Source organism: Exophiala bonariae (assembly GCF_035927105.1).
Source record: "Exophiala bonariae strain CCFEE 5792 chromosome Unknown scaffold_13, whole genome shotgun sequence".
NCBI classification, from domain to species: domain Eukaryota; kingdom Fungi; phylum Ascomycota; class Eurotiomycetes; order Chaetothyriales; family Herpotrichiellaceae; genus Exophiala; species Exophiala bonariae.
This window is the reverse complement of record NW_027042488.1, coordinates 26,161-39,203: the sequence shown is the minus strand read 5'-3', so window position 1 is coordinate 39,203 and position 13,043 is coordinate 26,161. Positions and strand designations below refer to the sequence as shown.

General features: G+C 49.7%; 4 protein-coding genes across 4 annotated transcripts; 2 read left to right on the top strand and 2 right to left on the bottom strand.

The window, feature by feature from the left end:
- Window positions 1-1,386: 1,386 nt before the first annotated feature.
- Window positions 1,387-3,535, top strand: LTR84_002350 (uncharacterized protein; the record flags this gene model as incomplete). The annotated part of the gene is made up of 3 exons (XM_064845961.1): window positions 1,387-1,935; window positions 1,989-3,323; window positions 3,377-3,535. The coding sequence occupies 3 exons, from the start codon at window positions 1,387-1,389 to the stop codon at window positions 3,533-3,535; spliced, it is 2,043 nt and encodes a 680-aa protein (XP_064706186.1).
- A 1,823-nt stretch (window positions 3,536-5,358) lies between these two features.
- PIC2 (Cu/Pi carrier) lies at window positions 5,359-6,435 on the bottom strand (the record flags this gene model as incomplete). Its single annotated transcript, XM_064845960.1, has 2 exons — window positions 5,359-6,231; window positions 6,346-6,435. 2 exons carry the CDS (start codon window positions 6,433-6,435, stop codon window positions 5,359-5,361), a joined length of 963 nt encoding a protein of 320 aa, XP_064706185.1.
- Window positions 6,436-7,364: 929 nt separating this feature from the next.
- Window positions 7,365-10,310, bottom strand: LTR84_002348 (uncharacterized protein; the record flags this gene model as incomplete). Its single annotated transcript, XM_064845959.1, has 4 exons — window positions 7,365-7,478; window positions 7,538-9,637; window positions 9,692-9,740; window positions 9,796-10,310. The coding sequence occupies 4 exons, from the start codon at window positions 10,308-10,310 to the stop codon at window positions 7,365-7,367; spliced, it is 2,778 nt and encodes a 925-aa protein (XP_064706184.1).
- A 1,017-nt stretch (window positions 10,311-11,327) lies between these two features.
- On the top strand, window positions 11,328-12,231 carry LTR84_002347 (uncharacterized protein; the record flags this gene model as incomplete). Its single annotated transcript, XM_064845958.1, has 5 exons — window positions 11,328-11,468; window positions 11,517-11,559; window positions 11,638-11,745; window positions 11,800-11,982; window positions 12,035-12,231. The coding sequence occupies 5 exons, from the start codon at window positions 11,328-11,330 to the stop codon at window positions 12,229-12,231; spliced, it is 672 nt and encodes a 223-aa protein (XP_064706183.1).
- Between the last annotated feature and the right edge of the window lie 812 nt (window positions 12,232-13,043).

Below are 13,043 nucleotides of genomic sequence, written 5' to 3'. Positions count from 1 at the left end.
GGTCAGAGAGCAAACCCATTGACCGAGGGAGCATGTATGTTTAAACCACTAAAGAAATTGTGGGGAGTCGCAGAATTTGAGTGGAGAGACCTGAAAAGATTGTACAGTACAGATCCAGATGCATTGAATCAGTTGAGATGCATATAAGATGAATCTAGACCTTGAAGATGATTCGGCCAGATGAGAGGCACGTTATGGCGGTCAAGATGAACGTGGGGTTTTGGCAGCAGATCCTAGGCCTGAGATGGAGATTTGAGGCCCGAGTTGTTCGCTAAACAAGGGACAAGGGACCACTCTCAGATGCTAGCTGGGTTGTTACCGTACCTAACGAGTCAACTAAACATCTCGTGCAGTACCTCGTAACATGGATTTGAATTCTCTCGACGACGCTCAGGCACCCGAGTGCCCAACTGGCAGGACAAGATATGCCTGGGAGCCCAAAGTGTCCCCCGGAAGGCCCCCGAGCGCGCCTTGGCTTAGCTAAAACATGCACGGCCCCTCAGTCCCTAAATGTCACTGGATCTGCCAGCCCGCCCACTCCCAGGCCTTTCAAACCAGCCACTCCAAGGTGACAGTTCATACCTGATAATGCCCGAGAACTGATCCACAAGCTGTCAGTGAGTTTGAGCCATTGGAATGGACCTAATCGCTACTGCTCGTTATCCCTAGAAGCAGGAGTAACCGTCAACCCAACTTGAACTACGGTGACATTGTGACACGGGCAGCTAACTACCTAACCTACGAGTAGTACCCACTGGCACTGCACTGGCACCGCGCCATCTCCTCCCACTCTTACAAAGCTTTTACTTCCAACTACCACCACTACTGCTGCCACTATTACTGCCACTACCTCTGTACTCTGTTCAATACATTGATCATTCACTTGTACCAGGCCAATAAACCGGATTCTGCTGATGAATCGGACTGCCACTCAACTTGCCACCACCCCCGACCACCACCGATAATATACTTCACCATCACCACGATCACTGCTCTCATACCTCACTTCTCTCGCTTCATTGCCCTTCAAGACTGGTTCGATATCAACTCACAATCGGAGTATACGGTCATCAGAGCCCTCGGTCCAACATCGCTGTCGTTTCGAATTCAATCCCCGACTTCTCCAAGTCGTCCTTTCCATCCTACGCATGTTATAGGCGCTTCTGCCCAGAGCAAGAACTACACTCCGTTGAGCCTCGACTTGTTATCCAACCCCTTGGGTCTGATACAATGCCATCCATTCTTACCCGTTCTTGATAGTCAAGATTCGGGAGGGTATACAATTCCACTCGTTGCATTCTTGGGATACCATTGTTCGCGCCTTGAAACATTACCACCCGCGAAACACCGAAACCATCTTCGCACCCACCTCTCACATTGTGAATCATGGATTTGGACGATATAACTCCGGCTATGCCTTCTGACAGGCCACTTTCTCCCAGGCCATCGAGAGCTGTGTCAATCGACCCCAATCAGCTGGCGAATCGATCTTACCATACCACATCGGCACTCAGTGATCCGGAGAACGATTACACATTCTCTGCTCCTCGCGCCGTTCCCATAGATCCTCTTCGTTCATCGAGAACTCGCCATAATGTCTCACAACAGCGCCCCAAGCGCCTCTCTACTTCCAACAAGGCTGGCATGCCATTGAGCATTCTACCATCCGCCCCTGCCTCTCCTCCCACTCCGGCACCCTCTCCCACTCCATACCAAAGGGCCCCCAGTTGGAGTTGTGCTGGTGAGAACGAGGATCAATTCTTGAGAGATGCTAGAGGTCATTTCTCAAATCTCAATGGTGCGGAAAGAGAGCGCTATCTAGCCGAACTGCTTAATATGTGCGACAGTCAATTGTTGAGTTTCGTCCATCACTTTGTCTCTCCCAGGCTGAAGAAGGATCCATTTGAGCACCTACCTGATGAACTGTGCTTAAGAGTGAGTTTAGTGCCATTCCTCGCTCCGACTCCTGTGGCTAATATGAACACCAGGTTTTATCTTATGTTGATGACCCTCTCAGTCTAGCTCATGCTTCTCAAGTTTCACACCGCTGGCATAAGCTGGTCAATGACGATATGATTTGGAAGATAATGTGCGACAAACACGCTTGGCGGAGATCCTCGAATGCTTCGAGCGAAGATATCGAATCCCTGTACCTCCCTCCAGCCGCTCAAGGACCCTATCCCTACGGCTCTTCCTCCAAACGAAGCCTGGACGGTTCTGTCGTTGGGCCTTCCAACAGTGCTCCAAACTTATCCTTGTCCCGAAGTGAACAACTATCCTCGAGCCCTCGAGCCCGAAAACGGCAATCACACTCTCACTATTCCCATTTCAGACATAAATATATGATTGAAGCCGCATGGAGAAAGGGTGGCGAAAGCATAGTTAAGCACATCACTCCAGATCAAGGAGTTGTCACCAGTCTTCACCTGACAGACAAGTACATTGTCGTGGCAATGGATAATGCTAAGATCCATGTTTTCAACACGGTCGGAGAACATCAGAAGACTTTGAAAGGTCACGTTATGGGTGTTTGGGCAATGGTACCATGGGATGATATCCTTGTAAGCGGTGGTTGTGATAGGGATGTCAGAGTGTGGGACATGGCATCAGGCAGAAGCCTCCACACTTTGAGGGGTCATACGTCCACTGTTCGATGTCTCAAAATGTCTGATGCCAACACCGCAATATCGGGATCTCGAGACACAACTCTTCGAATTTGGGACCTACCAACAGGAATGTGTAAGAACGTCCTTGTTGGTCATCAAGCCAGCGTTCGTTGTTTGGCGATTCATGGTGACCTGGTTGTATCTGGAAGTTACGATACCACAGCTCGAATTTGGAGCATCTCCGAGGGCCGCTGTCTTCGAACACTGACTGGTCATTTCAGTCAGATCTATGCTATTGCCTTTGATGGTCTAAGAATTGCTACCGGGAGTTTGGATACCAGTGTGAGAATTTGGGATCCCAAGTCAGGCATGTGCACTGCCATCCTACAAGGGCACACCTCTCTTGTCGGTCAACTTCAAATGCGCGGAGATACCTTGGTCACAGGTGGTTCAGATGGCTCCGTTCGTGTATGGTCATTGCAGAGCAATACACCCATTCACCGGCTAGCAGCTCATGATAATAGTGTTACGAGTCTGCAGTTTGATGAGAATCGAATCGTCAGCGGCGGCAGCGATGGGCGTGTCAAGATTTGGAGCGTTGAAACCGGCCAACTTGTGCGAGAACTAAGCCAGCCTGCAGAAGCTGTTTGGAGAGTCGCTTTCGAAGAAGAAAAAGCAGTCATCATGGCCAGCCGGTCAAATCGGACGGTGATGGAGGTGAGTGACGCTTCGTTCAATTTGTACAATATTCTCGCTAACCATCGTTACAGGTATGGTCATTTTCACCACCAGATGAACACTTAGATCGACGATCGGAGAGTCCTCTGAGCCTACCGGAGCAATTACCGCCTCACGAAATCGACGAATTGCGCCATGTGCCAACAGATCTTCACATTGGTGATGGAGATGCCGCGATGAGTGACGTATAATGCAGATGAGAGCACCGACTCTAATCAGATTTGATCCCGTTGGTGTTCTGAAAGAAGAAGCCAGAGTACGCGGCCCAAGGAGGCTCGAAATCATGATTCGACGGGGGTTTTCATGCAATAGAGATTATGAAGCCAGCAGCTCGAGAACGGAATAAGGTTTCCCAAACATTCGGAAGCAGAATCACCCAGAATCATCATTAAGCAAGGCATATTGGATGTCGAACAAACTTTTCGTCGAATCAGCATAGCACAGCACGAGTTTTATGTGAACTTCCCACACGATTTTTTGACCACAGAGCAAGCTTCAGGACTTTGGGCTTCAACGAAAAGGATGCCTGTTTTTTGTTATAATGATGCATAGCATTCCGGTCGAAGCAAGCACACGCCGCTCTACTTTTTCCTTCCGCTTTATATCCAATGTCCATTGTCCAAAATGAAGGACGCGTCCCATCTTGGTCGTTGCAGGAGCAAGGAGTATATGATATTGAATGAATATGGACTCATGGAATGCTAGCGCCGAACTCGGGCTGTAATGCAAAATTGGTGATGGGTGACGATACTGGATGAGAAAAACCACCACCACGTCACGCAGTGACCATGAGTAGCCTAAAAGCCAAGCGATTGGAGATAAAACGAAGAAAACTGCTTATCTCCATCGCTTGAGTGGTGCACATGGTTATACGATAAGGCATGATGGAATGGATTGCTGATCAAGGACCTCAACCGGTCCGCTGACTCAATTAAGTAGTCAAGTCAATGAATGAATTATATTATCTCTGGTTCAGTTCGTGCATCGATTGACTTCGAGTGATAACCCCCTGTCTCTTAACGAGTCGACATCCGAATACTTCACGCTGTATTCCCTCAGCTCGCTGCTCGTTGATAGACCACAGACAGTTCAGTGCCGTGGTTGGCTGGCTGTAGGGGTCGATAGGGGGCAGAGATATCTAACTCTGCGAACCACCTATCCGAGCGAAGGTGGTTCATTGGTTCACACGAGTGAGTACTTTGTTCCATATTTGTTTGGGTTCATTTCAGAGATTTATTTTATCAGTATGACATATATATATCTCTCTATATATGAGTCTGCCGAGTTCGCCGTTTCCACCACAAACAAGGCTCTAAATAATTCCAACCCCAGACAGCATTTCTACTGGAGTCTGATTTTTTTACCTTAAAAGTTCCATCCAGATGAAAGGATCTTCCCAAACAATCGTATACTCGTCAATCAAAAGGCCCCTTTTTCCTGGATCCTAGTAGAAGGGTGAGGGGGCCCTTTTCATGTAAGTTCATTTCATGGCAGGCACCGGTCCTCATATGAACTGTTCTGTTTGGAATTGCTTCCTCGCGTTGCTTTCGTCGTCGAGAGCATAGAGCACGAAAATGCCACTGTGAGAGCGGGTTCAGTTGCGAGACCCCCTGATCTTTGAAATCTCCGCTGGCTGGAGGAATGGGCGGCAAGGGGAGACACAAGCAGGCTGAGCGAATTAAATGCACCGCGCGGTGTGTTGGGGCGGCGTGGCGTATGTCTGGTCTGTGGCTTGGGGTTTTGGACGACACACTTTTTCGATCCTGCTACTGTCTGTCTGTCCTCTGTCGACTGGACCAGGGTGGTGGGAGGATGCGGCAGGTTGGAAGCAAAGCGGATGTGGAGAGTCGTGTTGCTTCCGGAAGTAAGGCTTTGGCTCTCTCGCTCCTCTCCCGCTGCCGTTCAACACGTTCCTGAACGGACATACCTCTTCCCGTTTGTCGTCTTACAGACACACAAATTGCATTCGGCAAGCTTCAATGCGTGTGGGGATGTACTGTCCGTAGTCATTGACTTAATGGCCACCGGTGGTGGGCAAGCCGAGCCAGACCTTGAAGGAATCGTAGATGAGCCACTGGAACGCGGTGAGGGTTCCAATCATGACGATCCTAGTTGGCAGACCGTTCCACAGGCCCGTGAACCCGATGTTGCCGTAGATCCTCGTCATCGCTTTACCGGCCGACTCGCCTGGCTTGCGGTCCGAGTTGAGCTTGCTGACCATGACGTCTGCGGGATGTGAGACCACGGCGCATGCGATACCCGCGATGTAGCCGCCCAGGAAACTCACGCCCGTCTGCTGCAGCTTGTTGTAGCTCTCCTTGGGCTTGCCGAGCTGCTTGTAGATCAGGCGGACGGTTTCTTCGAACGTCGCGAACTTGCACATGGTGTACGGGATCTGGCGGCCCCACAGCGGCGTGATGCCCTTGTACAGGCCCGCGATGCCTTCCTTCTCGACGACCTTCGACCACCCTTCACGGAGTGTGCTCGCGTACGGTGGAAGGGTGGTCTGCATGCGCACTTTGATGGCCTCGAACGGGCACAGGAAGATGTCTGCAATGAATTCCGCGCTGGCGCTGGCGCCCAGGAACACCAGCGTGCGGTTCGCGTTGGGGAACAGATTGTCGCCGTAGATGTGTTTGAACACCTCGTAGAACCCATACTTGCCCATCCCCTGGAAGCTGTACCCGACCAGCGTGGGCGACCAGCCGAAGAAGACGCCTCGAACTCCTTCTTTCGCGAATATCGATCGCCATGCCGAGAAGTTGCCCGTGTAGAGCTTTGGGTCGACTTGCCGTCTTGTCTTGACGAGATCCAGTGGTGTCACTAATGTGTGGGTGGGTCCGCATGCCACGATCCCGCCCAGCATGCATGAGGCGAAGTATTTGGTCTGTGATGTTCAATATGGTTAGTGAAATACTCTTTGCTGATTTTCTGGGGTTTTATTTTGGTTGGTATGCTCTGAAAAGGCTGCTTTAGTGAATGCTAGGGAACGTATACCTACCGAGTTAGGCTCAATCTTCCCAAATGGATACGATGCTTTTAATGTCGCTCCCGATGGAGGTTTTAGTGTCGTAGACGATGTAGCTGCCATGGTGGTGTGATTCTCTTTGCCTTGCTGGCGAAAATTACACAACGGTGGCTCAAGCGAGGAGTAGGTATCAATCACGGGTTAGGTGGCTTTGAACACTGCAAGTAACAGAACAAGAAGTTGAGGCGCAGCTGGACACAGGTGAATCGAGGCACGGGTTTAAGAAGAAGCTCCCACAATGACTTCCTCACGCAGCTGAGATAAAATATCAATGGCACTCAAAGTAGAGGAGAGAAGAGTAGTGGAGGGATGCACGAGTAAAGCAGGAATATAAACAACACAGACCCAGGGTTCAGATTAATCGATATGGCTCAACAATGGTGCCCGGCATGCCGCCAAATCCGTGCTCAAAAGTGGAAAGCATTGCAGATCTGGAGCTTCACCGGGAAGCTTGGTTGAATAGTGCGGTCACTGGTGGGCGGGTGACGAGCGATGGACGCGGAAAACGGCAAGCAGGGAAGTTGAATAAACAACTGGCAGCTGTGTGGTCCGGCATGTGGCACAGCGATAAGTGCGAAAGTTGAAAGGAAATGATCGCATTCTGGCGTTTTGCGAGCTTTGATAGCCGGACGTTCCGTTTGAGATTGCGCACGAAGGACCTTGTAGGTGGTAAGTGACATCATTGAAAGTTAGTGGGGTACTAGTGGAGATAGTACTCGGTAGTTCGGGTTTTCTTGCGCGTCCTGCTTCGAGGCTGTAGTACCATTTGGTATTAGGGAGGAAACTAACGGCGCTAAGATCGGCACGGTGCACTAAAGTGCAAGGTCCAGATCGACACATCAACCAGGAACGGGATTTATGCAGGCTGAATCATCATTGCAAGCGCTCACTCATCCGATCTCAACATTCCTTTCTCTGAAAGTATGTCTCCTTTTTGTTTGAATCTTTTTTCCTCATTGGGGGATGAAAGTAAATAAGGAGCGCTATAGGATTTATATCAAGCCTTGGTGCATGGAGTTCTTGTAGCCTGAGGACATGCCATACCCAGCTGTGGCATCTAAAAGACTGGGATTTGAGTCTTGGGGAAATAACTGGTCCCATTCCGCCTAGAAACTGAGTTAGCTATCTGGCAATACTTCTTACAGTCATCTAGGAGCAGACTTACCCAATTAATGTCCATCATCAATGAGTCACCTCTTGGTACCGATGCTGGGAATTGTGGAATATTGACCTGGTCGCTGGGGAATCCTGAGTTGAAAAACGATTGACCGTTGTCCGATCCTTGTCTTTGATGGGGCACCCCAGGGAGAGCCTGTGTCGCATTTATGGCTCCAGGACCGGTGCCAGAGGTGGTGCCTTGACCTAATGCTGTCCTCCACTGAAGTTGATCGGATGATATCAGCGGAGGCCATGACTCGTTTGTCCCAGAATCACTAGGACTGTGAAAGTCGGCTTGCTGGCCTGGTGAAGATTGATTTTCTGATCTTGGAGACGTCTGCTGTTGCTGCTGATTGTGTAATGTTGGTGATGGTTGTGTTTGATGTATGCTTTGTCCGGATAGAAATGGTGATGATCGCACTGGTTGCGAAGCTTGATTCCAACTTTCCGTTTCCTTGGACTGCAGATATCGTGATGATAAGTAAAGTGTGGCAGGGGAGTCGAAGCTCCATGAGTGATCCGAGGCGTATGCTCCAGCACCTGGGCCTGTTTGTGCATCACCTGTGCCTGTCTGTGGTTGCAGCGCATTAAGAGCGGCTTGAGTACTTCCAGCACCAGTGAGCGGATTTTCGTCCTGGCTTCGATCCCAACGTACAGCATGTGCGTCCAAGCCAAGCTTCATGCTTGCTGGAACACGTATCCTTCTGAGGTCTCGATAAACCGTTGTTCTATCCCGAATTGCCGTGACTATCGTCCGAGCTTTCGTCGTTGCTGACCAGGATTGGTCGGGCTCAAAAACATAGTCGATGACCTTCCAGATTCTTTCGTCAAACCCTGTCTCTGATGCACGGTCGATCAATGTGAGGAGGAGAAAGGCTATGTGCCACTGCTGATATGCTCCACCATACCAGCTCCACTTGGATAATTCTGGCAAAGACTCCATAGCAATTGCAGCTTCCACTGATTGGAGACCGCTGGAGACCGTAAGATTGCTGAGTCGTTCTGGAACACGATTGGCTGCGTTGTTGACATATCTGTGTAGAATCATGACATACATCCTCTGAATCATTAATGTCATAACCAGCTTGGCATATTTCTGAATAGGCACAGCAACATCGAATATTGGTGTATATTTGGCCTCCATGGCTTTTCGGAATGATTCGACCTTAGACAGAACATGAGTCATTGAGATTTTCTTTCTCTCAATGCGAATTCGATCCTGCCATATAACTCTCTGCATCTCGGTGCATTCAAATCGTATTCTTGAGACGGTCATATCGGTAAACTTGTCCTTCGCTTCCTTTGGTTTGATTCCGAAAAGATCACTATCATCAATGTTCAGAGGAAATCGTGTGTCATAGTCTTCTCTCTTGATACCTGGTCGAGGTCCCTGTCCTTCGCACGTGCGGAAATCGAGAAAGCACAGTTGAAACCATATTATACGACGTACATGGCACTCTATCGCGGTCAGACCGTATATGTCATCAGGATCACGATGTAGACCCATGCACTCGGCGAGGCGTATAGCCATGCCCACCAGGACTGAGTGAGCACGTGAGAGTTGATCTCGGCACATGGGAATGAGATAGATAACCAGAGCCTGTAGCGTCTCGAGTTTGGTAGCGCGGAGGAATTGGGCCTTACTGAGTGCGACTTCCGTGCCAGTCTGAAAATTGCCAAGGATGGTGCTCTTTGGCCTTGCGAAGATTCCGCTGATGTCCACTTCACTCATGCTGGCGACTGCCGCAAAAAGTATTGAGAGAACAATAGATTGCTGCCACGCTGGTGGCTCCAAGCCAGCGAGCACACTTGTCCAGAAATTCTCGTAATGCAATTGGAAGCTTGGCCAATGGACCACACGAGCAATGAAATGAACATTTTCGTGGTAATTGCGAACCAGGGCATCCGCAGCGGCTTTGGCTGGAAGGAAGTTGATGAGGGAGCGTTTACTCCCCACGTCGCCGAATATGAATCCAGAACCAGGCGCGATGTAGGAGGAGCCTGGTGCTAGAAAATCCTGGCTACTATCAGGGAGTTGGGGATCAGGACGTCGCTTTTCGTCCATTGTGCGCTGAATAGCCGCTGATCCTGAAAGCTGAACACCAAGCTGGATATGTCAGAACTCTTAAAAGTATGTCTGGATAGGGACCGGTGAAATTACCTCTTCATTTATTCTTGGGCGGAAAAACCCACCAAGTCGTTCAGTTAGGCTGTGAATCAATGATGAGTATGGAGAACATTGACCAACCTATTGCATAGACTTACCGCATTTTCCCTATTTTGATTCCCAGATCAAGGACATCATCATTTGTGTCATCTTCGTAAGCAGCATCGATGACTGCCAAAGGGGTCGGCTCGAGCCCTTTTTCATCATCAGGAACGCCAGCTTCATTATCAGAGCTGCTGATCTCGCCACCAGGAAGATCAGCAGAGCTCCTTCGATCGGACGCAGAAGGTTGAGATCTGCCAGGTTTTCCCTCTCGGCGTGCGACATCCTCCTCGAGGACTCTTTCTAAAGAGCCCATCTTTTCCTTGATCTCGTTCAAGCGCTGCTGAGAAACCGAATCCAGAGCGGGAGCCAGGAAGAGACAATCCCGTGAGAATTTACTGCAATTTGTGCATGGATGGAGTTTGTCGCATTTCAATTTTCGACGTCGACATTCCAGGCACGACGTGATCATGCGATTCCTCCGACGAACCCGGGGCTGAGAAGCACTTTTTGGCTTCTCACCCGACGTCGTGCTAATCGCATCATCTTCTGGGGCGTATTGGCTGCTCATGCCTGTGATGTACTAGGAAGCAGCCTGGGCTAGTTCTTCTGTGTGCCTGGAAAGTATTACTGATAGCTTGGAGGGGTTGTGGCTGAAAAAGAACTCGGTTAATGTCGGAATGGGTTGTCTGATTCTGGTATCTCATCCACCGGGTGAGTGGTATTTCTATCGACAGCGTCAAAGCGCGTTCCTATGATGCGGGAATGCGCGATGACTCGGCGAGGAAATTTGAGCAAGACGGGACCATGGAGAGGGCAACGAGATGAAGAGAAGGGGACGACACTCGGAGAATGTAATGATGCCTGATATCGACGAGAATAGTTAGTTCGCAGATAGTTAAAAGCACGTGCATTGCAGGGTCGACGGGCGGGCCAGCTGACTAAATGTTTAGAGTACATGGACCCGAGATGCCACCAAGATGCTTCCACAGGCGTTGGCTTTCACTCGTAGGTACCCAGGGAAGTACCTAACCTTCAAAATCACTTCCCTGCCGTGCCGCCAGTACCTACCAAGAAATTAGATCAACTTAAGGAAGTCAGCACTACAGATTACAAATATCTCAGTATGCAAATGACTGCTCGATAAGTAGAAGCTCCTTCTTAAAGTTGGAGCCATGCACTCCGTCCTAATATGAAAAACAAATATCAGAGACTCATCGGACCACTATTCAGAAATACCGGGGCTTGGGACCTGATCTGTCTGACTCAGCTCCCAAGTTCAGGGCGTCAGCACGTGCAGGTATTCCATGGTGGACTTCTAGGCAATTCATTGAAAGCAGTACGACATGATGGTCCACCATGGGATATCTGCATGTGCTGATGCAAGACCCCCAAGAGAGGGTGGATCATGGCTGCGAAATTCTTGATTTGGTATGCATCTCGCCTAACCGCATCTTATCTCTTGGTCATATCGGATCGTATGTTTCTACGAAGAGAACTTTCACGAACGCTTCCCTGTATCTTCGTGATTCTGCCATAGCCAACGAAGTTGACAAAGTGTTGTTCAAGAAAGAAGCAAGCCTGTATCATGCCGGTTGTTACAGAAATTGCCATCTTTGATCTGCTTCGTGACACCGACCTGCTTAGCCCCGACTCCCCGTCAACTGTGCACCTCGAAGCTAGCTTCAATATTCTAAAGCAACAAAAGGGATTCATTCAACATTTCTGGGTGACATGACTTCCGACCCAAGACTACCGGGTCAGCTAACTCGGACAGGGTTTGAAAGACGAAGATGCAACGAAGTTGGTGGTGTTCATTGGTAAGAGGGGGCACCCAGAGTGCTCCTGGGCACTTCTCTCAATGAAACAATCAAGTGTCCGTACTAACTCACCTATAGATTGGGAGGATGTAACCGATCACCAGAGTTTTGGAAACAGTGAAGCGTATGCAACACTCGGAGCAGAGCTTGCAAAAGTGGTCAGCTTCGGCAATGTGCCAGTGATGAGTACGAATGTCTGTCGTGTAGAGACTATTTATTATCATGCTTAAGAACGCACAGCACACACGAACTTCACATCCGATGCCAATGTGGCCAGGCAAGCTCCTGTAACAGCTTTCAAGTCCTTCATGCTTCCTGAAGATGCAACTGAAGAGCAGAGATCAGCTCTAGAAGATGCGTTCCTGAAACTTGCTCAATTCAACATGACCCAAACCACTTGCATTGGATACGCTTGTGGCTGGAGTGAGTTTGTCTTCCTCAGTGTTGACGGAAGTCGGGACTAACGTTTGGGCAGCATTGGAAACGCTTCCACATGATGAGGCCCCTTCAGGAAAAGCCTGTGTGTTCAATGCGATAATCGGTTGGCCGTCGCGGAAAGATTTCCAGGAATTGAGGACCATACCTGGATTCAAGGAAGCCTTGCAGCCAGTGCTAGGCAGTTCACTGAAGCTGAGGGGACAGGACATGTTTCACATCAATCTGAATAGATAAGGTGCCTGTGGTGCTGTTCCTCTCGTCGGAAGCCATTGCCTACTAAACACACGTGGTTTCCGTACTCTGTGGTTTCCGTACTCCTATTCGAATGGTCGCATATAAGTCGCAGATCATCGTGGGGTACTGATGCCGACATTGTAAGATAAGGTAGAGCTCGCCGAACACACCACGATCTCTCGGAAATTAGCTGTAGGAGTTCAACCAATCGTAGATTAACAATGAGCTTCCCATGAACCCTCCCAAAGACGAGGGCACCTAAGCGCAACCACTAGCATGAGCTAGACCAAGCCACCGAGGCGTTTCCCCTGTCAACCACTGTCAACATGACATTGCACCTGGTTCTTCATCGTTGGCATCTTGGTTCGCCACCTCGTCAGTTTACACTCTTGCACGACCATGAATTCTTATCCACAGTCCAAAAAGCTCTCGAGTACGAGGAGTACGCAGGTGTCTGCTGTGGAGGTTTCTTTGCAAAGGCCTTCCGCCCGCCTTGGACAATCACACTTGCGATACATGCTGCGTACTCCCCGGTTGTGATTCTCGAGACCTGAAGACGAATCACGGAGTCGATAAGGCCATGACCGTGCCCGAAGCTTCGTCGCTGGAGACAAATGCGCACTGTTGTGGACATCAAGAGGCAAGCCCCATGACGAATAGTCACTGCCTACGCACTCGTAAGTCTTTGCGACCGTGAGCTTCTGAAGCATGATCATAGCACGACCTCCACTTTGCGACGCCTCAAGGTCAGGACTCAGGAATACACGACATGCTCTGACTGCGGATCCTCTGTCCGGAATGGATTCATGTTG